This window comes from Octodon degus, unplaced genomic scaffold (assembly GCF_000260255.1).
Source record: "Octodon degus isolate 3935 unplaced genomic scaffold, OctDeg1.0 scaffold00034, whole genome shotgun sequence".
In the NCBI taxonomy this organism is placed as follows: domain Eukaryota; kingdom Metazoa; phylum Chordata; class Mammalia; order Rodentia; family Octodontidae; genus Octodon; species Octodon degus.
In genome coordinates this window covers 15,444,813-15,467,691 of record NW_004524610.1, presented here as the reverse complement: position 1 = coordinate 15,467,691, position 22,879 = coordinate 15,444,813, and the positions used below count along the sequence as shown (strand labels likewise).

General features: G+C 40.4%; 2 protein-coding genes and 1 pseudogene across 2 annotated transcripts; 2 read left to right on the top strand and 1 right to left on the bottom strand.

Annotated features, from left to right (window-relative positions):
- Nucleotides 1-1,139: 1,139 nt before the first annotated feature.
- On the top strand, nucleotides 1,140-2,195 carry LOC101580598 (trace amine-associated receptor 7a-like). The gene has a single exon (XM_004630268.3). The coding sequence runs from the start codon at nucleotides 1,164-1,166 to the stop codon at nucleotides 2,193-2,195; it is 1,032 nt and encodes a 343-aa protein (XP_004630325.1). The 5' UTR covers nucleotides 1,140-1,163.
- A 5,069-nt stretch (nucleotides 2,196-7,264) lies between these two features.
- Nucleotides 7,265-7,910, top strand: LOC101583234 (annotated as a pseudogene).
- An 8,284-nt stretch (nucleotides 7,911-16,194) lies between these two features.
- Nucleotides 16,195-17,243, bottom strand: Taar9 (trace amine associated receptor 9). Its single transcript, XM_004630267.1, has one exon. It carries the CDS (start codon nucleotides 17,239-17,241, stop codon nucleotides 16,195-16,197), a length of 1,047 nt encoding a protein of 348 aa, XP_004630324.1. The 5' UTR covers nucleotides 17,242-17,243.
- Between the last annotated feature and the right edge of the window lie 5,636 nt (nucleotides 17,244-22,879).

Below are 22,879 nucleotides of genomic sequence, written 5' to 3'. Positions count from 1 at the left end.
AGTCCTTTTCTACTTCCCAGGAGACAGAGGCATTTGTCAATGATAAAATTGTGTTATATGCTAGAATATTGACCTTGTGAAGAGTCTCCTACATTTGAAAAATATCTTTTCAAGAAATATCTTTCTGGGGCAGGGAGATGGCTCAGTAGAATAAGTGCTTGCTTGGCAAGCACAAGGGCCAGAGTTCAATCCCCAGTCTGGAAAAAAAAAAAAAAAAAAGAAATATCTTTCCAATAATTCTCATTTAAACAAAAATATAAACCAAGAAAGAAACAGAAAATGTGACTTCCATTTCCAGTTTCTTCTTTTCTTTAACTTAGAGAAGAAAACACATTAATTCTCCCACCTTCCAAATTGGAATTATTAAGACTAAACCCACAAGGTTCTAGGCATTCCTACATAACTCCATTTTAGTTCTTTAATGCAAATTAGAGCAGGAGAACATGAACGGATAACATGAGTTTAGTGACCATTGACATGAAAATATTAATAAACAGTTCTCACTAAACGAAGACTATCTCCAAAAAAAAATGCACTCTTTGGTCCTGAAATTCTTAAGCAAAGGTTTATAATTACACATATTATTTCCAACTCTATTTTATGAAAACACCAAATGGCATTAGCAAATGAGAAGGGCATACATTGGACTTTGGCATAAACAATGTTTATTAAAGTTCTTACTTGTCTCACTCTACACTCTGGGACTCAGTCTTAGGGGCTTTAGGTATTTGTAATAATTAAGTTACTTCCCTGAGGGGACATAGTATTTGGGGCGGCCACTAGATTTGTTAAATTAGGATAAGAGTCCTAATAAAAGCTGGTGATCAGATACGCCTACAAAACCAGACCATTTCATACGAAGACACTGCTTACATTAAATAAATGAACTAATGGAGAGAAATTATTTTAAAATAGAAATGAATAGAATTGTACAGAATAGAAAAAGTCTCATTGGATATATATCAGAAAGGCAATGCTTTTATCAGATGTGAATATTGATCAGCTTCTAAACATGAGAATAAGGGTTTATGAGTATAAAGAATAGGGGTCCAATACACTCATAATAACTGACACATTCTATGTCATCTTTGAGGGTCTTTAATAACAGTAATAACACACTTAGTCATAAAGGTGACAATGTTCTCAGGTATCAAAACAGAACCATGAACAGTGCCCTGACCCCTCCTGCTGCTATCCAGCTGTGCTACGAAAATGTGAACGGATCCTGCATCAAAGCTCCCTACTCCCCGGGCCCCCGCCTGCTGCTCTACCTGCTCTTTGGCTCTGGCGCTGCGCTGGCTGTCTTGGGAAACCTGCTGGTGATGACTTCCATCCTCCACTTCAAGCAGCTCCACTCCCCAGCCAACTTGCTGATCGCCTCTCTGGCCTGCGCTGACTTCCTGGTGGGGACGACGGTGATGCCCTTCAGCATGGTCAGGTCTGTGGAGAGCTGCTGGTACTTTGGGGACAGCTACTGTAAATTCCACTCTTGTTTTGACATATTATTCTGTTACTCCTCTATCTTCCACTTGTGCTTTATCTCCATTGACAGATACATCGCTGTCACGGACCCGCTGGTCTACCCCACCCGGTTCACTGTCTCTGTGGCTGGTATCTGTATTGCTTTCTCCTGGCTGCTTGCTGTAGTCTATAGTTTTTCTGTTTTTTACACAGGAGCAAATGAAGCTGGGCTGGAGGACCTAGTGAGTGCCCTCTCCTGTGTGGGAGGCTGTCAGGTTGCAGTCAATCAAAGCTGGGTCTTAGTCAGTTTTTTCTTATTTTTCATCCCTGCACTTGTGATGACAACAGTTTACTCCAAGATCTTCCTGATAGCCAAGCAACAGGCTAGGAAAATTGAAAGTCAGAGCAATAAGACTGCAAAATCCTCAGACAGCTACAAGGACAGGGTGGCCAGGAGGGAGAGGAAAGCAGCAACGACCCTGGGGGTCGCAGTGATAGCTTTTCTGATCTCATGGTTGCCTTACTACATCGATTCCATCATTGATGCCTTCCTGGGATTCATCACACCCACGTATGTGTATGAAATACTAGTGTGGATCGCTTACTACAACTCGGCGATGAATCCCTTGATCTATGCTTTCTTTTATCCTTGGTTTCGAAAAGCCATCCAACTAATTGTTACAGGCAGAGTGCTGAGGAAGAATTCCTGCACAATAAACTTGTTTCCTGAGTAGATTCTTGTTTTTGATTAGGGGAACTGAAGAGTTTCATAGCAGCTTCACCAGGGAAAAAACAAAAGATCATCCACATGCAAAATTTCTTAATGCATAATAATTGAATTATGCTTCAACTTTAATCCAAATCAAATCAAAGTGAATTTTTTAATGCTTTTATTGTGAAACAAATAGCAATGAGACAGTTTGAAAACAGATTAGTAGGACAGTTTCAATAATAAATACATTGCATATTGTTGTCTTAGTGGTTATTCATTGTACAAGATGCAGACATGATATCCTGTCCACAAACACTATTAGAACAAATCTTTCTATTTGTTGAATTAAGAGAAAGTAGCTGTATATCTATCCTAACTATTTAGAATATACAGATACAAAATGGTCATTCATTTATATCCCCTTTTTTGTTTAGTTTTGTCAGAGAAGGGTATTCCATTGTAACTTAAATATTCTAGGTGTGTGAATTCAGCAAAATAATTCAATATGGTCCAGTAGTCCTTAATAGTAGTGGGTTTTCCATAAGACTGGCAATGTCAGAAGTTGTTGGCTTGAGCCTTTTACAGCTCAGCATATTAATATGGCTTTACTTTTTACACTTCGTTTTTATTCAAAATGAAATTCAGATACAATATTCCTTGCTGAATACAACTTTAAACCTAATCCTAACAGAAAGGACATGGCCTTGGAGCCAGCTCTGCCATTTTTCCCTGTGATCTTGGGCTTGGTGTTCTCTGATGACTTCTTTGTCATATATATATGACATAACATAGTATTTTCTAATTCTAAATCCTGGCATCTGTCTCTTTGCAATAGTTTAGTCCCTGGATATCTTTTCTCCATTATTTTTATTGTATTTTGCTAACAAAATGTGAATGAAACTGAGGGAAACTTTGAGATGTGCCAGCCCTTTGCTAGGAGAAGCCATGCGGATTCTCTATGGGGATTTGCTTTCTGTCTCCAGGAGGGGAATTTTAGAGCTTTCAAAAGCAAATCAAGAAATAGCTACATTAATTATAAATCAGTTCAGTTGTTTGCCGTGGGAAAGAAAACCAGCACTTTAAATAACCACACCCATTCCTATTTTACTGATTATGATATGGTTGCACAGACCGTGGGATTCAGAGAGTAAGAAGCTTACCTTAATATCCCTCCTCTCTAGAGAGGAGTGAGGTCAGCCAGTGCAACCAGGTTGCTCAGAGCTATTAGAGGACAGTTCTAAAATAAATTGTTTCAGAAGAACAATTTTTGGTTGTCATGCAGAAACTATCAGCAAAGCTCTGTAGAAGACACCATTACTGGAAGAAATAATTGGTATCATCCAACAACTTAATGTATAAAACTCACTTATTCGTACTACCTCGAAAAAGTACTTTTATTGTACAACATTTTTCTCCTTAAGGCTCAAAGAGGGATCATTAAGGCAAATATACTTTTTAGGCAGTAAGGCAGGATTGGTCTACACACCATAGTTATTTTATGCTGTGATCATTTGGTTCCACTGGGCCTCTTCTCCCCAATGATACCGCTACACTTACATCTTTGATTGCCCTACACACTGTTAAAACTACATGTAATGTTTTTTCTGTGGATGTCAGCTAATTTCTATGAATAACTAGGTGATTGTGTTTATGAATGTTATGTACCTTTAGAACCTCATGTATTTAGACCAGCCTTGGAAAATTGTCTTTATTTTTCCATGTAGAAAAATTTAAAGGAAAAAATATTCTGAGTGTATTTTAATAGCTCCCACTTTTTAGGTGCCAAGTGGTTCATCCCATCACATTTTCTTTCTTCATTATAAATTGGTATATTGCTGTATTTGTGTCCCTCCAAAAAATTTTGTTTCTCAGAAGAAAGTCCTTTCGTGTTTTTGTGTGTCCTATTAGCAGGCACCTTCACTATACATGAACTATGGTGATTAGTCAATAAAGATGAAATAATTATGTGTTTTTCCTTTAACTATAGTGTTTTAAGGAGTGTGTATGAAGATGTACAAAGCCACATTAAGTAAACACAACTCTGTATGGGTCATTTTGGATCAAGGTGGTCATCAGACAGTGTTGCAGACCTCATTCATGCTAATTTTGTGGTATTTGAGTTTATAGACATAACATTTATACACACTGAGTTTTATGTGAACTGCCTTCTGGAAAGAGCCTCCCTCTCTGAATGGAGGTTGCTGAATTTTTAATTCAAGGGAAAGAATATTTGCAAACTAAGGGCATTACTTTTTCCGTATTCTTCTTGCCCCCGGGTGACCACACCATGGTGACAGACACACAATGTACTAGCACAAAAGAGACATCGAGAATGAGCTCAAGCATGTTTTATTGATGCAGGACATCTTCAGCCACATGGGTCAGGCTTGAGAAGACAAGAGGATCTGGCCAGGATTGAGCCTGGAGGTTGCCCTCAACTGTTCCAACAAGGGGTCCTGGTGCAAGTTGTGCTTTGAGAGCTTTGTCTCAATTGTCCTCCCTTAGACCAGGCTGGCCTGGGTCTACAGACCCAGAACCCTCTGTCCCCTACCCTAGTATAACGCATACTTCATTAATTTTTGAATTAGTTATAAAGGACTCTACAGTGCTTGTCATTACAACTGTAATTGGAATTCTGGTTCAAAAAGTCATCTCTCAGAACTTTCAAATGTATACTGTGTTGCCGTCTAGGACGTGAGATGATAACATGATACTTGATGATCACTTTTGTCAAGCTACCTAGCTGGCTCCCTCTGGTCCCTGTTCCTGGGAGCCCTTTTGGGATGTTGTTTTTATGCTTGTCTGAGTTTATGGCTACATTTTTCATTTGTTATTTTGTAGACACTTTTGAAAACAAATTTATTCATATGTGTTAATTGTACATGTCAATAAGGTTCAATGCAAGGGTTTTTTTCTTTCCTTCATTGTATTTATAGTTATTTTTTTTCTTTTACTAGGGCCTCATTATGTATCTCTGGTTAGCCATGAACTCATTACATGGCCCAGCCCAGCTCTGAACTCCTGGCATTGCCCCCATTCAGTCTCCAGAGTACAGCCCTGGGGTCACTGGTGAGTGCCACCACACCAGGTCATTTGTCAATATCTGGAGACATTTTTGTCTAGCACAAATAGAGGAATTCTGTTGAGATCTAATAGTGGGGTACTACTATACTCCACAAAACCTACAAAATAGCTCTTCATTTGCAAGCTATTAGAACTCAAGTCTCAAGAGTGCTTGAGTTGACAGAGCCTTGCATATGCTTCTGCCTGCAGGAAAAAAATGGCATCATATTCCAAAATCAGACCTTCAGAAGATATTAGGAGGAACAGGAAATAAGTTTGGCTGTCAAATGCAGACCCCTTTCACTCCTTACAATGTGCAGAGAAAGTTCACAGTTCTCTCTGATGTTGCCCACTTTCCACTGCCAGAGGGGGAGTCGTCTCCAGGGGGGCTGGAGGTGCTTTTCCTCATTCTACACAGCTCTACCATCTCAGGGCTGCAGACGCTCCCAAGCAATCCTCTTCATCTTCCCACTTTCTGCTCATAATTCTTTTTCAATGCTTCTCTGATATCCGAAGCAGAGGGGACAACTGCAAGGAATCACAAGCAGTTGTGTATTTAGAGCCTCTTTGTTCATTTGTCACAAGGATGGAGATGGGTTGTAGGTGAAAGCTCGGGTTCTCATCAATGCTCTGCTGCTAAACTCCATGCAGTTCTTCAAAGCTTTTGTGCAACAGTTCATTAGTCTCATGAATTTTATCTGTTTTGCTGCTTGCAGTAACTACTGTAGATGCAGGTACACCTCTTAACAGGATCAGAATAGGCAGGTTGACCTAGAAATCTTGTGCCCTATTACACTATTTTATTTTTTTTAATTTATTTACTTTTTACATTTATTTATTTAGTGTGTGTGTGTGTGTGTGTGTGTGTGTGTGGCCAGCTCAGCCCACCAGGGGGCGGGGCTGGCTGGCATGTGGTGCTGGGGGATCGAACCGCGGTCCCTGTGCTTTGCTAAGCTTGTTCCAAGTAGGTGCTTTAGACCACTGAGCCATCTCTCCAGCCCCTATTACACTATTTTAAACTTTATTAGTCAATATTTGTCATATATAGATCACGTTTATAATAGGGAATTTGTATCTGTTCGTAATATACCTTAATTCTTTTTTCGCCTACTACCTTCTCCTTCCTTCAATTCTTTCTGCCCTTCCCATTTACAAAAACCTTTTTTTCACTTTTGTTTCCATTCTTTTTCCTTTTCCTTCCTTTCTTTCCCTCTCCCCATCTCCCATTTCCCTTTCCATTTGATTATATTCTTCCTACTTCCAAATATATATCTTCCATTATGCTCCTTAAATACCTTTTGGGTTTCTCATACAAGGGAAACAATGTGATATTTAAACTTGTGTGTCCAACGTATTTCCCTTAGGTTTATGGTATATAGTTATAGTAAATGTTCCTTAAGGTGGGTAAGTCATGCGTTGGTGGGAACAGAAAAGTGAGCTTAGGCTGTACAGGAAGGAAATAGAATTTATTGGTCTGGAATACACAAGGGTAATTAAATGTAATATAAAATACAGAATTATTTGTCCAAAAACTTTCCTAACAATCACTGTTGAAAATAACCTTACAAGTGCACACTTTGCACTACAGAAAATCGATGCAGAGACTGCCATGGGTGGCATCTGTTTAGGAGCATGGACCCCACCCTGAGCCAGCACTGTAGGCCTTGTGGTCACAGATATGGAGCCACCGGAGGTGCTCTGCCAAGTGCACCATCACACCCTGCATCAGCACCTCAGAGAAATTCTATGGGTAAAGCTAAACTATAAAATGTTATCTCTGTCTAAAAAGATACTGTATCAAATTAAAAGGCATTTATTTCTTGAAACCTGTCACAATAAGTCTGCTCAATGTTACTCTTGTCAGGTTTTTCTAGAAAACTTTTGCAATTTAACATAAAAAGGGAAAGATGATGTTAGAGATAATGTCTGAGCATCTCCTCCGTCACACTGCTGGTTAATGCACAGGATTTTAATCCTACTCTTTTGAAAATCAAGGGCAACTCTTCTGCACACCCAAACTGCAGCACCATGAGCTCCAACTGGTCTCTACCACCCAGCCTGCAGCTCTGCTCCTAAAGGCCAAGGGGTCCTGTATGCAAACGCCCTACTCCTCTGGGCCCTGGGCTCTTCTCTATGTGGTGTTTGGCTTTGGGGCTGTGCTCACTGTGTGGGAAAGCCTCCTGGTCATGACTCCATCCTCCATTTTAGGCAGCTGTATTCACCAATTTCCTGATTGCCTCTCTGACCTGCATCAACTTCCTGGTGGGCATCACTGTGATGCCTTTCAACACGGTCAGGTCCATGGAGAGCTGTTGGTACTGTGGGAGGAGTTTCTGCACTTTCCACAAGTGCTCTGATGCAACATTTTGCTACTCTTGTCTCTTCCACCTGCGCTTAATCCCCATGGACAGGCACATTGTGGTTACTGACCCCTCTGGCCTATCCCACCAAGTTCACGGTATCTGTGTCAGGCATTTGCACTGCTGTCTTTGGGACTCTGCCCCTTGGGTACAGTGGTGCCATGTTCTATGATAACACAGGTGTCCGTGACACTGGGCTGGAGGAGTTAACCAGTGCCTTCAACTGTGTAGAAGGTTGTCAGCCCATTGTAAAGCAAGACTGGGTTTTGCTGAATTTTCTGTTTCTTGTCATACCTATCTGTGTCCTTGTCTAATCCTTTGAGGCTTTCCAGCTTCAGCCACCATTGCAGGCCTCAGTAAGGACTAGTGACTCACAGAGGTTCACTTACTATGAGTTCACTGTGCACCTCCAGAGAAGGAGCCCAGGCCTTAGGCAGTCTCACAAGCACACATGGAAGCCAGCTGGCTAACTGAAGTCCTGCTCAATGCTGCTTTCTAGTGGTCTCTGTCACATGGGCAGCCGACTCCAAGGCAGAAGAATCCCAGCAGGAGGGCAAGATAAAGCTGCTTAGCTCATGGTGGCCAGAAAGCAGAGCAGGAGAACAGCGCCAGAGAAAACCTGGATGAGACACAGTCCAACTCCAAGCCCACAGCTTTATGGCCCACCCAGCCCACCCAGAAGGGTACTCCAGCAAGTTCCCCAGGCAGATCTCAAAGCCAGTCATGCTGACCCTCCACTCTAACCATCGTCAGCATTCAGGGCTGTCACACTTAAGAAAGATTATTATGAAAGGTATGGAAGATTCTGCTTTCTTCTTTCAGTGAAGTTTCACATATCTACTAAATCTTCTGTGGAACAGCATATTTAGAATTAGTGTTTACTTACTACTAAATAGAATATTATCTAACTTTTGTACTTAGTCATTTCTGCTTTGTTATACTCTGAAACTAGGGAGCATGCTATTTTTTCTCAAGTTCGCCACAGCTAGATTGACTACTGAAAGAAGGCAAGCTGATGTATGAAATTATAATTATTTATTGCCATCATTTCATTAATGTGTTCATTGCCTTCTAATTTGCTAAGCTCATTTATGAAAATTAGTTCTACTGTCAAAAAGGGTTCCTACCCTCCTATTTACTTATACAAGTCCAAAGATGCTTGAAGACTCACCAGAAAACCTTCCTACTCAAAAATAAAGTCTAGTTCAGCTCTTTTTGTAGATCCTCAAATCATTGTACAGCATGTGAGTGAACAAACTGCTTTACAGAAATGATTCACAGGCCTTGGCTAGCACCATATTGAGGAGGGCAGCTTCGCCAGATTTCAGGGATTTAGGGCCATCTTCCAGCTTCTTATCAGACTGTCAGGGGTGGAATGAGATGGGAGAGAACTGATTAGCAGGGAGGTCAGCCGGGTCATGCTCATTGGTCCTCTGCTTGCAGGACTTTGTATTCCTAACACTTTTCAAGTCCTCCGTAAAAAGTTAAAATGTGTCATTTACTGTAATAACAAAATTATTGTCCTTAAAGAAAATTGTATAAATAAATAATTTCTTATCCTTAGCCATTTCTGTGATAGCTACTCGCACATAATTATAATGTGGTAGAAAAAAAATGAAACCATATTTGGAAACCAGTGAGAGGAAAATACTATGACTTCAATCAGTGACTCACAGCAGCAGGAAGGTGACTATTCCCAAGGATTCCTGATGTATGTATGACCTGTGTTGGGATCACAGTATGTTCTGATCCATAGAGGACTGAGTTAGATTTGCACACATGATTCTGGGAAAACTTGTCAACAGGTTTGGAGGGCCAGGCATGGTGCTCTGTGGAAACGGCCTTAGCAGGCTTGGGGTCCTGGAGTTGATTTCTAGTACCCCAAACAAAAACAAAAATCAGCATGCTTCATTAAGTCTATCATATCATCATTTAAGAAAATGTAAGCAAAGATAACGGGTCAGGTTGAGTAGTAGAATGAAGTTGCCTAGATCTTACCTAAGTGCTGATTCTCTAAGGCTGGATCACTCATCTTCTTAACGTAATACAGATACACTTATCATCTAAATTCAGCACATATTTAGAGGTAGAACTTTAGAAATACTCCCCTGATAATCTAGATGAAAACAAACTGGCCTAATATTGCCACATTGATTAAATGCTTGTGCAGTGAGATAAGAGAAGAAACAGGCAAATTCAAAATTAGGGAATTAAAATATCATTACTTGCAGATAATATGACTCAGAATTGGTTCATTAGCTGAGTTCCACTTACTTGCACCGGAATGGTTTTGCCTGAGGTCTTTTTCTTATACCTTGAGCTCATCTTGCAACCCACAACGTAGATTGTAAGAGCTGCAGAATTGAGCGCCTCTAACAGCCGCCCTCAACTCAGGAATGGCTTGCATTAGTGTGTTAGTTCTCGGGCTGCGTGGGCGAGCAGGCGGAAGAGGTCAAGGCGACTTCGCACGGCTGCCGAGCTACCCTGCAGGGGCGGTCTTCCTCTGCAAGCTCCGCGTGTTGGCTGCTTTCCTCTCACTCTCATCCTCTCACACTTACAGTACTCTTCCGCCCCTCCGAAATGACCTTCGTCATTGGGATTTTCGTCTTTGAGTTGTCTTTTGGGGAACCCGAACTAATTCACTCCCCTTTCCTCCTATGTCACTGCACATATCCCAACAAATTATTGAAATAAGAAAATCTAACCCATATTGTTATTTCGCACATCTCAGTTCTCATCCAATCTTTGAAGTTAGCTCTGTCTCTTTGCTTGCTTTCCTCTATGGAGCATACATACCTATTTTAAGTATACACCTATGCAAGTTATTTTGCTTTGGGTTTTGTTTTAAATGAGAAGAGCAGGCACACAGGAAGGAACCAAATACAGAAAAGTTCATAAATGAAAATATTATCTGTGTCCAAGGAAGGAAGACATAAGCAGGACTGAAATTGGCGACATTTTGGGTTGATGGTTGAGAAGTGGCAGTGAAATCCAGGACTTTTGCTTCTTTACAGAGATATAAAAGGGCCCCACCTAGGTGGGAAGTAGCACTCAGCTCAGGGCTGCCAGTCAAGGACTGGCTGGAGGCGCTCACCTCCCCACCCACATGGAAGGACCTTGAAGCCACTTGACTTGTCTCCAGTCCACCCAGCAATGCCTGTTGAGGAGCTGTCCATCGAGCCAACCTAAGGAGGCTGGTACAACACCACAACCAGATGGGCTGAGCTGCCCAGCGGCTGATTTCATATTAAAGTCTTTTACTTCATTAAAGTAGTCAAAGTTGTCCCATCCCACCCAGTTTGGTGTCCCAAAATGACTACTTCTTGTGTCTCCTACAACAAACAATAAAACAAATGCTTGGGTGACCAATTTCAGCTGTGAAGGCAACATATTCCAGACTTTGGTATAACACTCTGGCCCATATAGTAGTTTCCAAAATTTTGACATGCAGCTTTGTGTGAGGCCTGGAATAGGACAGGGCTCTTTAGTGGAATGGGGCTACAGCACAGGTCCATGCAAATTAATGACCTTGTGTTGCTGGCAGAATTCATTGCAGCAAAGGATGCAGTATAGATGTGATGGAAAAAGGAACATCATAGGAAAAACACAGATCAGTCCTCTGGGTTTCTGGAGCAAAGCCATCCTATTTGAAGTGGAAAGTGAAGCAAATTTTGGAACTATGACTCTTGGCATGCTACTGGGCCAAGGTATTGATGGGACATTTGACTATATGATATCAAGTAGCTATGGGTGTGAAACTAACAATTATGAGTTAGGTCTTGTTGGATCATCCAATGGAAACATTACTTCTGAGACCCAAGAAAGCAAAACTGCAGAGCACACAAAAACTGCATGAGTCCAGAGCTCATGTTACCAGCACCCTTTGGGCCACATCCCTCTAGCTCATACTTCAGCTGCCTGAGGAGGAGGAAAAACCCAGCTAGTCTTACAGATGGGTTGACTTTACCTGTGACTGCACCTTGCAATGGTCAGCAGCTGCATTTTAATCTTGATCAGCACTGATTATCCTTGCATGGGAATGGAAAGGTAAAATCTTCCCAACAAGGGAACTTCAGCTTTGCCTATTTGTATTACCAAGAAATACTGCATCTGCATAAATCTTCTCTTCTGAAAAATTTCCTTCTACTGTTCTATTGTTTGTTAAAAAAAAAAAAACCTTCTAAATGAATGTCTCCTAAAAGTTCTTTTTTAAAAATAATTAATTAATTAATTAATTATTTAGTGTGTGTGTGTGGCCAGCTCAGCCCACCAGGGTGCGGGACTGGCATGTGGTGCTGGGGGATTGAACCTCTGTCCCTGTGCTTTGCTTGGCTTAGCTTGTTCTAAGTAGGTGCTTTAGACCACTGAGCCATCTCACCAGCCCCATCTCCTAAAAGTTCTATTTTAACTTCAGCTGATGTCAACTCAAGAGGTCATGCCTCCCAGCCAGCTTTACCATTTCCTTGCAAGGCCAACTCCAGGAGAGGTGAACATTACTAGAACCTGGTAATGTTTAAGCCTTTAGAAGCACCCAATGATATTTTTTTTTCTTTTTTTTTTTTTTTTTTTTTTTGGTGGAACCGGGGATTGAGCTAAGGCCCTTGAGCTTGCCAGGCAAGCACTTATTCTACTAAGCCATCTCCCTGGCCCCATTTTCATATGAATGTTTTAATTTGACTAGTGCTTATCATGCTTGTAGTGAGAAATGACAACTCACTCAGGATGATCACAACCTGGAAGAAGGGCAGCTCCTGGGAGGACAGGAAGTAGACAAAGGACAGGAGGAGGATGCCTCAATGGGTTTTGCCTGCTTCACAGAGCCACCTGGGCTGAATCATCAGAGGAACCTTACATATTCTTATCCTTGATGTAGGCTACATGGTTAGCTTTGTGTTATCCTTGAGAAATGATGAAATACTGCTCATTGGCATTAGGTGTGTGTGTGTGTGTGTGTGTGTGTGTGTGTGTGTGTGTGTGCCTGACCAGAATCAAATGTAAATGTCAGCTCTTGTGTAGTCCCTGAAAAAAAAGTGCATGACGTTTATTTCTGGAAATGTTGATTTTCCTAACTGACTCGCAACTGTAAGGTCTGAGCTCCTACAATGGGTGCATATTACAGCTCCAGGGTTTAATGTGTATGATCTTTCTCAAACTTGTTTCCTTAGGTATGGTTATTTAAGTTAATATTAATAACAAGAAAAACAAAAATGCTGATTTTAAAAAATCACATAACAGGAATCCACTTTGATGTGGTTATACAAAAACTTTTTCATTTTTGTAGATATATGCTGTATTTGATCTACATAATTGTATTTCTCCTGTCTTTCCCGGAGATTTAAAATCATTGCTTCTTGGGGCCGAGGAGATGGCTCAGTAGAATAAGCGCTTGCCTGGCAAGCACAAGGGCATGAGTTCAACCCCTGATTCGCAAAAAAAAAAAAAAAAAGTTATTGCTTCTCTATGAAGACTTTGCTCTCACCATCCTCTGAATATGTCAAGTGGCCCTTCTAACACTGCAGCTCCTCTGGAACTCTCATTTTTGATTAAAAAATAATATATATCCCAACACTGTGCACAAAAGTTAAGTGGTCCTTTTGCTTAATAGGACTGGCTTGTGAATGAAAATCCTTATAAATTTATTGGCCCTGTGTACATTAACAGAGCACAAGAAATATATTAGTGTTTTTATGAGATCTTCTGGTTTCAAAATTTAGAAACTTATTTTACATGACCGTCATTATTATTTTAAAACCTCAAGGAGAATATTCCATGATCTACCATCTCATTTTTCAAGTAAGTGGGACACCAAGGGCCCATGACTTAACCAAGTTGAAAACTACTGTGGGACTCAAACCTAGAAGGGGTGATGTTGAATACATGCTTTGGGCCTTTATCTTAGGGCTAGTCTTTGCAGATAAAAGAAGGTGACTATTTTCAAAGATAAACTTACAAGTTACACAGACCTCTGGGGTACTGCTTTATGTATGTATTCCAGCCTCAAATAGGAAGATGGATTATTAAGCAAGTGTGCATGATCTAACACTTTTTCTCATTTAAAAAAGAACAAAACAAATATCATATTAACCGAACTTTCTCAACAGGATTTTAAAACCAGCTTTTCATGACTACTGGTTACTAAAATCTTTGTGTTTTAGAAAAATAAATGAAGAAAGCTGTAGATTTTTTAAATATAGAAAACTAATGTATCATTGTTTGATGAATGAGAATAAAAGAGCATTAACCATTTGTTTAAAAAATACTTTCAGCAAAGTGTGGTAGGTGGGCTGGTGAGACAGCTCACAGGACTAAATTGCCTGCTTCAGAAAGCTTAGGCAAGCACAGGGGCTGTATCTCAATCCTCGGCACCACATGCCACACCAGCCCTCCTCCAAGTTGGGCTGAGCCACCCAGAGTCCATGCCTGGTGGCACACACCTCTAATCCCAGCTCTGGGGAGGCTGGAAACAAAGGATCAGTATGAGTCTGAGCTGTGTAGTGAGACCCTGTACCAACCAAATACATTAATCATTGTCATCATCATCATCAATAAAATAAATTTAAAAATTTGTGGTAGATATTGAAATAGTGTGAATGGAGACTTACCAATAAGTGAAAAAGAACTGCCATTTAATATTTTTAGTAAGCATCAAATTTCTTGATTTATAAATGCAGAAATGAATTCATATAAAGATGAAAAGTATTTTAAAATTAATGTTTATTAACTGCAACAAACAATTTAAAATATAGCAAATTAAGATACAGGTCAAAGGATTCAAAGAAACAGACATATAGGACCAGTAAGTCTATAGATGACAGGTACAAAAGGATGATTGTTGACAAAATTGTAATAGAGACTTTTATTAAGTAAGTAGATTTTTAGCTGCTCTTATAAAACACGGTGGTTTGCTCTTGTAACATGATAAAATATGTTAATTGGTGCTACTTTACCATTTTACTACAAATGTGTGTCCTGTAACAGCACATTATAAGCCTCAAATATCAAAATAAAGTTTTTTAAATCTTTACTTACTTGGTATAGGGTCTCGCTTAACAGCTCAGACTTGTAGTGATCCTCCTATCTCAGCTTCCCTAGCACTGGGATCACAGGCGTGCACCACCACCCCTGGTGTAGGTGGCTGGGATGCCAGGCCAGCACGACATGTGGTGCTGGGGATAGAACCCGGGGCCTTGCGCTTGCCAGGCAGGCACTTACACCACTAAGCTACCGCCCTGGGGTCTATTTTGAAATAAACAAATAACTAAAGGGGCAAAGCATTGTATACAGGATCAACTTTCTGAGCGTTCTAAGGTGTAATTATCGTCTTCAATGCTCTCTTCAAAATAAGTTCATTTTTCAATTAATATTACTAATGTGCTTTGGATTTCCTCCAAAAGGTATGCAGAAATAGTCTTAAGAGTGACATTGGGGGCCCAGCCCTAGCTCAATTCTTTAAGTGGCTGCTTCCACAATGCTGGCAGCCTCAGTTTGCTGTAGTTCGATCCCCACAACACTCCAGCCATGCAAAAGTGCCCTGAAGGCATTCAAGGAGCAAAAAAAAAAAAAATTCCTTATGGGCTGGTGAGATGGCTCAGTGGTCTAAAGCACCTACTTAGAACAAGCTAAGCTAAGCAAAACACAGGGACCGCGGTTCAATCCCCCAGCACCACATGCCAGCCAGCCCCGCCCCCTGGTGGGCTGAGCTGGCCACACACAAAAAATAAATAAATAAATAAATAAATAAATAAATATTTAAAAAAAAAAAGAGTGACATTTAAGTGTGCTTCAGTGTGCTTCATTATTAATGAGTGAACACTCAAGACAAGGGCATCATAGCTAAAGCATACATCATGTATTTAATTAGCATGACTTTAAATGTGTATCTGATAAAAGCACAAGAGCAACGTGAGGATGTGCGATGCAGTCCGAGCATTTGCTATCTTGAAACAATCCTTGGTTGTATTTGAATCACTCATCTCATCTTTATATATTTCCAGTGTCAAGTACCATGCCTGGTTATGGTAAAAACTCAAAGGTGATCTGGGGGACAACCCACTAGGGCTGCCCCCTCTGTCCCACTCTCAGACAGGAGCTTTCTCTCCCTCAATAAATACATGCTGCTCAAAAAAAAAACAAAAAAACAAAAAAAAAACAAAACAACAAAAAAAACACCTCTCAAAGGTGAAGACATGCTAATTTGAATTGGCCCGCTTTCATAAAATCCTCACTTTATTTCAAATTCCTCAAAAAACAGTCTGGCTTTCCCTCCTCATTATGTAATTCAGACAACTGAAAACTGGTCAAGAATGTGTAAGAAACTGAAGAGTTTCAAATTATCTGAAAAAACACAGAGCAATTTCAGAGAACAAGGTAGAAAATCAGAGAATCATTACAGAATACTAAATGGGAAGGGCACAACAAATTTTATTCATCTGTCATTAATTTCCAAGAAATGTCAAGATGCAGATAGCAAATGCTTCAGAGTAACCGCTGAATGAAAGGCCCAGCAGCTTGGTAAGTGATTACCACTACCTTTCCAGATCCAAGTGTTAATTTTCTCACTAACTCCAAGATAAGTTTGAAGTCTCTGTGGTGAGCCTGTTAATCTATATCTGCTTCTTCCAAAAATAAATTAGTTGTCGATGAATCACTCCTCAAGACTTTGCCACTTACAATAAGCTTTATTGCCTTTCGGAACCATGGATAGAAAAAGGCATATATCAGGGGGTTCATAGCTGAATTATAATAAACACACCATACTAGTATCTCATACACATAAGGAGGAGTTATGAAATTCATGTAAGCATCAATTACTGCATCAATAATGTATGGCAGCCAGGAGACAAGGAACGCTGCCACTGCAATGCCCAGGGTTTTGGCAGCTTTCCGCTCTCTTTTTGCCACTCTTGCCTCATAACTTTCTACAGAAGACTGAGTTTGGCTGGCTGTGCTCTCTATCTTCCTAGCCTGATGCTTAGCCACCAAAAATATCTTACCATAGATAAATACCATGGCCGCAGTGGGGAGAAAGAATAGAAGAAAACAGAGCAGAACCCAATTTTGGTTCAGAGGAGCCTGGCAACCTCCCACGCAGGTCAGGGCAGCTACTAGTTCCTCAATCCCTTCTTCATTGGCCCCAGTGTAAAAGATAGAAAAGCTATATGTGACCGAAAAGAACCAAGAAAGAATGATGCATACTCCTGAAACTGATACAGTGAACTTGGTTGGATAGGACAGAGGGTCGGTTACAGCAATGTATCTATCAATAGAGATGCAGCACAGGTGAAATAAAGAAGCAAAGCAGAAGGAGGTGTCAAAGCATGTGTGAAATTTACAGTAGCTCTCCCCGAAGTACCAGCAGCTCTCCACAGACCTCACCGTACTAAAGGGCATCACCGAGACTCCCACCAGAAAGTCGGCGCAGGCCAGGGATGCGATCAGAAAGTTGGTTGGGGTGTGCAGCTGTCTGAAGTGAAGAATCGCAATGATGACAAGTAGGTTTCCAAACACGGCCAGCACGGCCCCCAAACCAAGGACTGCGTAGAGGATCGCTCGAGGGCCTGGTGAGTATGAGGTTTTAACGCAGGATTCATTCACGTTCTCATAGCAGAGCTCCACAGTGTGGGCTTGGGAGAAATTGTCCACCATTGCCTTCTTGTTTGGGTTCTCTTAAAGTTTCCAAATTCCTGACTTCAGCAGTTTAAAACAAGAAAGAAACAATGATTTCAAATGGGTTGGGAGAGGAAAGAAATCTCTAGTTAAAAGGACAGTAACTTCTGTAACAATGTTTAGCACATAATCTGTAACCTTTTAAGCTGTCCAAAAACTCCATTTTGAACTCATTTAAAGTGAAAATTCATTGCAGAAAGGCACTTAAACCACAGTCAAATATATGGCTAAATAAGTGTTGGAAGTGCAGAGTCTAACATATATAATACAGGACATATATTGCCAATTTTCAGAAAAGCCATTTTATGTGTTTGTATCACTTTACCTTTTGAAAAACGCTCATCTGTAACCACCTCAGTTGAACAATAATTAGGCTTCCAAAGGCTGAGTTTTATTACAAAGTTATCTCCCATGAGTGGACATTTCAGGTGTGATGACAAACTAGGGTTCTAAGATTAGTTCTAAATTGCATCCCCTTTACCTTACAGTCTCAAAATCCCTGTGGTATCAAGTGCGAAGACTAAGGAAGGGTTGACTCCTAAGAGCTTTAAAGTTCTTTTGTGAATACATTTCTTTTCCTGCTTATATTTTCAAAATGTGTGTTTGTTTCCTTCTTACTTGTGATTTATGTTTATCAAATTGATGACAATGCAATCCATGGAACAGTTTTTTTCAAGCTAATGGACAATTTTTAACTGTCTAAAACCAATAAGAGTTTCTTAAATTAAGTAATAACTCACCCAGAGTCTTACGTTTCAATCCTCAAAGACTCAGTAGTTTTAAACCTCCACAGAGGAGTAGACAACAACCGGAGTGAACTGAGGTAGTACAGGTCAGACACCACATTCCTGAAAGCATAAATTTGTGCTGTCATCCAAGATTCAAACAGAGACCAGTTGCTTTCTCTCCATGCTTCAGTTTGTTCTTATACCAGATATCAGTCTTAAGGAAGATTTTTAGAAATAACGTCACAGGTGAATAATAAATTGCTGATTTTTTTAACTATATAAATTCAATCTTGCATCTAAATTTTAACCTCTAACCCAAGGGTAGACTACTTTTATTTATTGATTGATTTTTTTATAAGACTTCTCTTTTTTTTTTTTTTTTTCTGTATTTAGTACAGGGTCTACAGGGTCTACAGCGTCTCACTAGGTAGATCAGACTCACAGTGGCTCTCCTGTTTTCAGCCTCCCAAGCACTGGAATTACAGGTGAGCACCACCACGCCCACTCTCAATCACCATCTCAGTGCACCCCAGATTGAACCCTGTTGCTGTGCTCTGCCTAAGCAGGCGCTTTAGTCTGCTGAGCTATCAGACCGGCCCTGGACTACTTTTATTACCATTTACTGCTTATAGTACAACTGGGCTCTCTCTTTCTCTCTCTCTCTCTCTCTCTCTCTCTCTCTCTCTCTCTCTCTCTCTCTGTTTGTGTGTGTATTTTGTTGTTTGGTTTTTTTCTTTTTTGTACCAGGGATCGAACTCAGGACCTTGCACTTGCAAGGCAGGCTGAAATGCCACTGAGTTAACTCCCCAGCCTTACAACTGGACTGTTAAAAGTTCAGGGTTTTAGGAAAAATTATTTGTACATACATGGAGGGGTGTGTGTGTGTGTGTGTGTGTGTGTGTTTCATCTCTATGTCTACACCTTCAGGGTAACAGGATTCCCTAGACTGTGAGATGTCAATAATATGCCAAAATGCTCATTTCAATATAATGCTGTGATTTACCTTGTCAAAGCATAGATTACCACAACACACCCCTCATATTTGCAGTCTTCCCTTTTCTGTGATTTTTAAAATAAATTCATTTTGACTTTGATTTTTTTCTTGTATGTGAGCCCTCTCTGGTTTGATGAAAACCTACATTAAAACTTGTGCTCCATTGGCCAAGCAATGGCCGTGACTCATCCACATGGCTGACATTGACAATGGTTCTACAATCTGAGGTACAAGATCTCAGGATAAATCCTGAGGGGATTTCACTGACCTTCTCAGACCCAAAAGCTACAACTCTTGTTGCCATAGGTCCTGCTTTACCTTGGTCTTAACCATCCAGTAGAAAAGTATGAAGATGAAATATAGGAAGGAAAACCATGCTGTTATGTTGAGCTGTGGGGGACTCAAGTCAACAATTTCTGACATTGTCAGTCAAGCGGAAGACCCAATACTATTATGGACTACTAGTCTCTTTTAGAATATTTTGCTGAGTTAACACACCTGTAATATTCAAATAACGGAATTCAACAAAAAGGGATATAGATGAATGTTCATTTTTTATTTGTGTATTCACAATTGTTAGGAGAGATATATAGTTACATTCTCTTAATGAATAGAATGATTTGTTCTAATGGTGTTTGTAAATAGGATCTCAAGTCAGCATCTTGTACAGCAATTAACCACTAAGAAGAATATATGCAGTGTGTTAGTTATTGAAACTGTCCTAGCAATTTGATTTGAAACTGTCTCATTGCTATTTGTTTATCAACAAAATTATGGCAAAAAAAAAACTTGTGCTCACAGGGTACCCAGGTTACTCCTGGGGTTCCCTAGATGAGTACATTTGTTGTATTCCAAATCCATGTTCCCAATAAAACTACACTGATTCTCCTCACACACTCTCTTCTCCACCCAGCCCTTTTAATAAGTTCAATCACATCTCCTGCTTTCTCACCAGATAACTCAAGGGGTTTCACCACTCCCACAACGGATGATGTTCTGCCTGAGAGTTTAAGTGTCTTTGAAAGTTCTCTGTCTCCTCAAGACTTAAAAATCACCACTTCCTTAGCCCCCAAGAAATGATGATATTGTACAAACGACAGTGACCTCTTTACAGATCTCTATATTAAAGGGCAAAATAGCCATCTTCAAGATTGCTGAGTGTCATAAAACATGCCCTTTCTTAGAAGCACTGAGGAGTACTCCAAACACTCTGGAGTAATGAAAAGCACCCGAAAGGCCCACATCTTCCTGATTAATACTTCTCAAAAATAAGAGCAAATAGTGCTCCTCAAAGAAATGGTTTGTCACAGCTATGGGACAGGGAAGGTGATACGGGGATAAACAAATTTGCTTTCATGCAAAAAAACAAAGAAAGAGAGTTTTTAATGTAGAGTTTTTCATAAGCACAATGTTGCTAGCGTAAACAGGTTCCTACTGTACACATCTGAAAATGATTACAGTGGCACAGTAATTATGGAGAATAAAAAATTAGATGCTACTGAGAATAGGAAACCAACTAGGCCTTACTAATGATGGAAGGATAAACAGACAAATAGATGGAGAGATGGTAAAGGAATGCTCTTCTAACAATAGAATGGGAATCACTGATGATATATATGGAAAAACTGTTAGAGTCTCAGTGTTATAGTTTTTAAGCTATCACATAAATATTGGCTCAACACAAAAATCATCAGTTGATGTTAACTTTGATGAGAATCAGATATTTCAATGTTTGAAGTGTTTCCAAGAGTTTATTAACTGCAAAAGCAAAACTGGCTGTACAATGAAGAAACAAAATCCTATCTTGAGAAGATGATCAAAAGTAGCAACACTCATTTGGGGAGCTGGCACTGCACACCTCTGGATAGCATACCCTGAAGAGCACTTGACATCATGTGTGTGCACTTGAAGTTAGAAATGCTAACCAGAATCCAGCCTTTGAAAAGAATTTAGATGAGCCTACATGGAGAAACATCTTATGTAGTAATGGTAAGGGAATCACAGTCAGGTAATATTCTTTTAAGATGTCAGTGATATAAAGAAGGGAGAATTATCTCAGAATAAAGGTAAGATAACTAAACAGAAATGTGACCCTAGAATGGGGCACAGTACCAGCCAGTGGACATCACTGGGATAACGATGGTGTTGGGGACAGGTTCCTGTAACTGTTAAGTCCTGAAAAAGCCGAGGTGCTTTAAGGAAGCTCAGAAAAAAACTAACCACACACAAAGACAAAGATGGAAACAGAGAATAAATGTTAAACAAATAGAATACAATTTTAGTAGATGAATTTGAGTAAATTGAAGTATGCTTTTTATTTTCTGTAAATATCTTTGGACTTAAAATTATTTCCAAATCAAAAGCGTCTTTTGCAGAAGGCAATTTAAAAATACTCTTTACTACCTCCCCCTATTATATTCTTCATCTTGAGCAAGACTCCCTCCTACCTCACCAAAGTAAAACCTTCCTACAAGTGGAAATTCTGATTCTCTGCCTGCCAAGCCTCTTCTCTCCTGGCCATGGTGATTCCAAAGACAAAATGCCTTGATGTTCTCCTTTCGATATAATGCTCCAACTTACCCTGCCAAAGCATAAAGCATAGTATCTTCATTGTATTTTGTAACTTTATGATTTGCCCAAGTGCAAAAACTGAACATAAAATTATACTATATTAAAGTGACCATATTTGTTCCTCCACTGATTGCCCCTCAGAAGTGAAGAGCAATCTGCTTCAAAGATGTGTTTGTTCTGTTTGCTGAACAGAAAACTAATTGAGTATTTTATGCAAGTACTTACTTTCTGTATAGAAATGGTTCTGGTCATCAAAGCATAAAGAAAAGGAAAAGAAAGAAAGAGAGAGAGGGAGGAGGGAGGAAGGGATAGAGGAAAGAAGAGGGGAGGGAGGGAGGACAAAGGGAGGGAGGGAGGGGGAGAAAAGGAGGGAAGGAGAGAGGGACAAGGGAAAGAAAGAGACCTTAGAGCAGGGCTATCCCTTGCACACATGCATGTGCTGCATATTTATTTCTTCCAGTCTTTATTATTACCCTACCCCACTCCAACCATCTCTCTGAGACCATCTCACAAGCAAGAATGGATGCTGAAAATATTTCTCTCCTACTAGCATCATCCCCATAATCCTTTATATACCCATAAAGAAAATGTATAGCCATCTAGGAATATTGGTTTACAATAATAAAAATAAGGGAGATGGTGCTACCTGTTATGTTTATACAGAATTTTTTGGGATGGAGTTTAATCAATGCAATAGAAAAATTTCCTCAGATATAATTGATTAAAAAGAACACAAACACATGAATACCGCCAACCCTAATGATGAGATATGATAATGATGAGGAGCTCCTTTGAGCTTCCTTTTAAAACTTGTCATGACACCAGAACTTACTGTCAGCCTTTAAAAAGCTTTTTGCAAAGTGCAGTACAAAGGAGGAGTTGAAGTAATATAATGATTTCCACACACATAAACTTCCACAAATAGCTTAACCATCACTTCAAAGGACAGAAGGCTGGAAAAATATACACCTACTACTTATGCTAAAAGAACATGATTGGGGTGCCGGCTGGACCAGTCCCAGCCCAGGCGCAGCGTGGGCCGGACCCTCTCGCGCCCCCTCGGGCCGCCCCCCACCCCTCCCGCCGAGTAGGAATTTCTGCCGACTTCCGGGAACCCCCAGACCCAGTCCTAGCCCAGGTCCGGTGAGTGTGTGGAGAGCTTCCTGCTACCCTCCACCGGCGGGACCAGACCCAGCCCAGGCGTAGCATAGGCAGGACCCTCTCCCACCGCCTCGGGCCGCCCCCCACCACTCCACCTTAACTGCCCCACCCCTCCCGTCGAGTAGGAATTTCTGCCGAGTTCCAGGAACCCCCAGACCCAATC

Excerpts from the sequence above, each read along its gene's own strand:
- LOC101580598 (XM_004630268.3), top strand. The coding sequence starts at position 1,164 with ATGAACAGTGCCCTGACCCCTCCTGCTGCTATCCAGCTGTGCTACGAA.
- Taar9 (XM_004630267.1), bottom strand. The coding sequence starts at position 17,241 with ATGGTGGACAATTTCTCCCAAGCCCACACTGTGGAGCTCTGCTATGAG.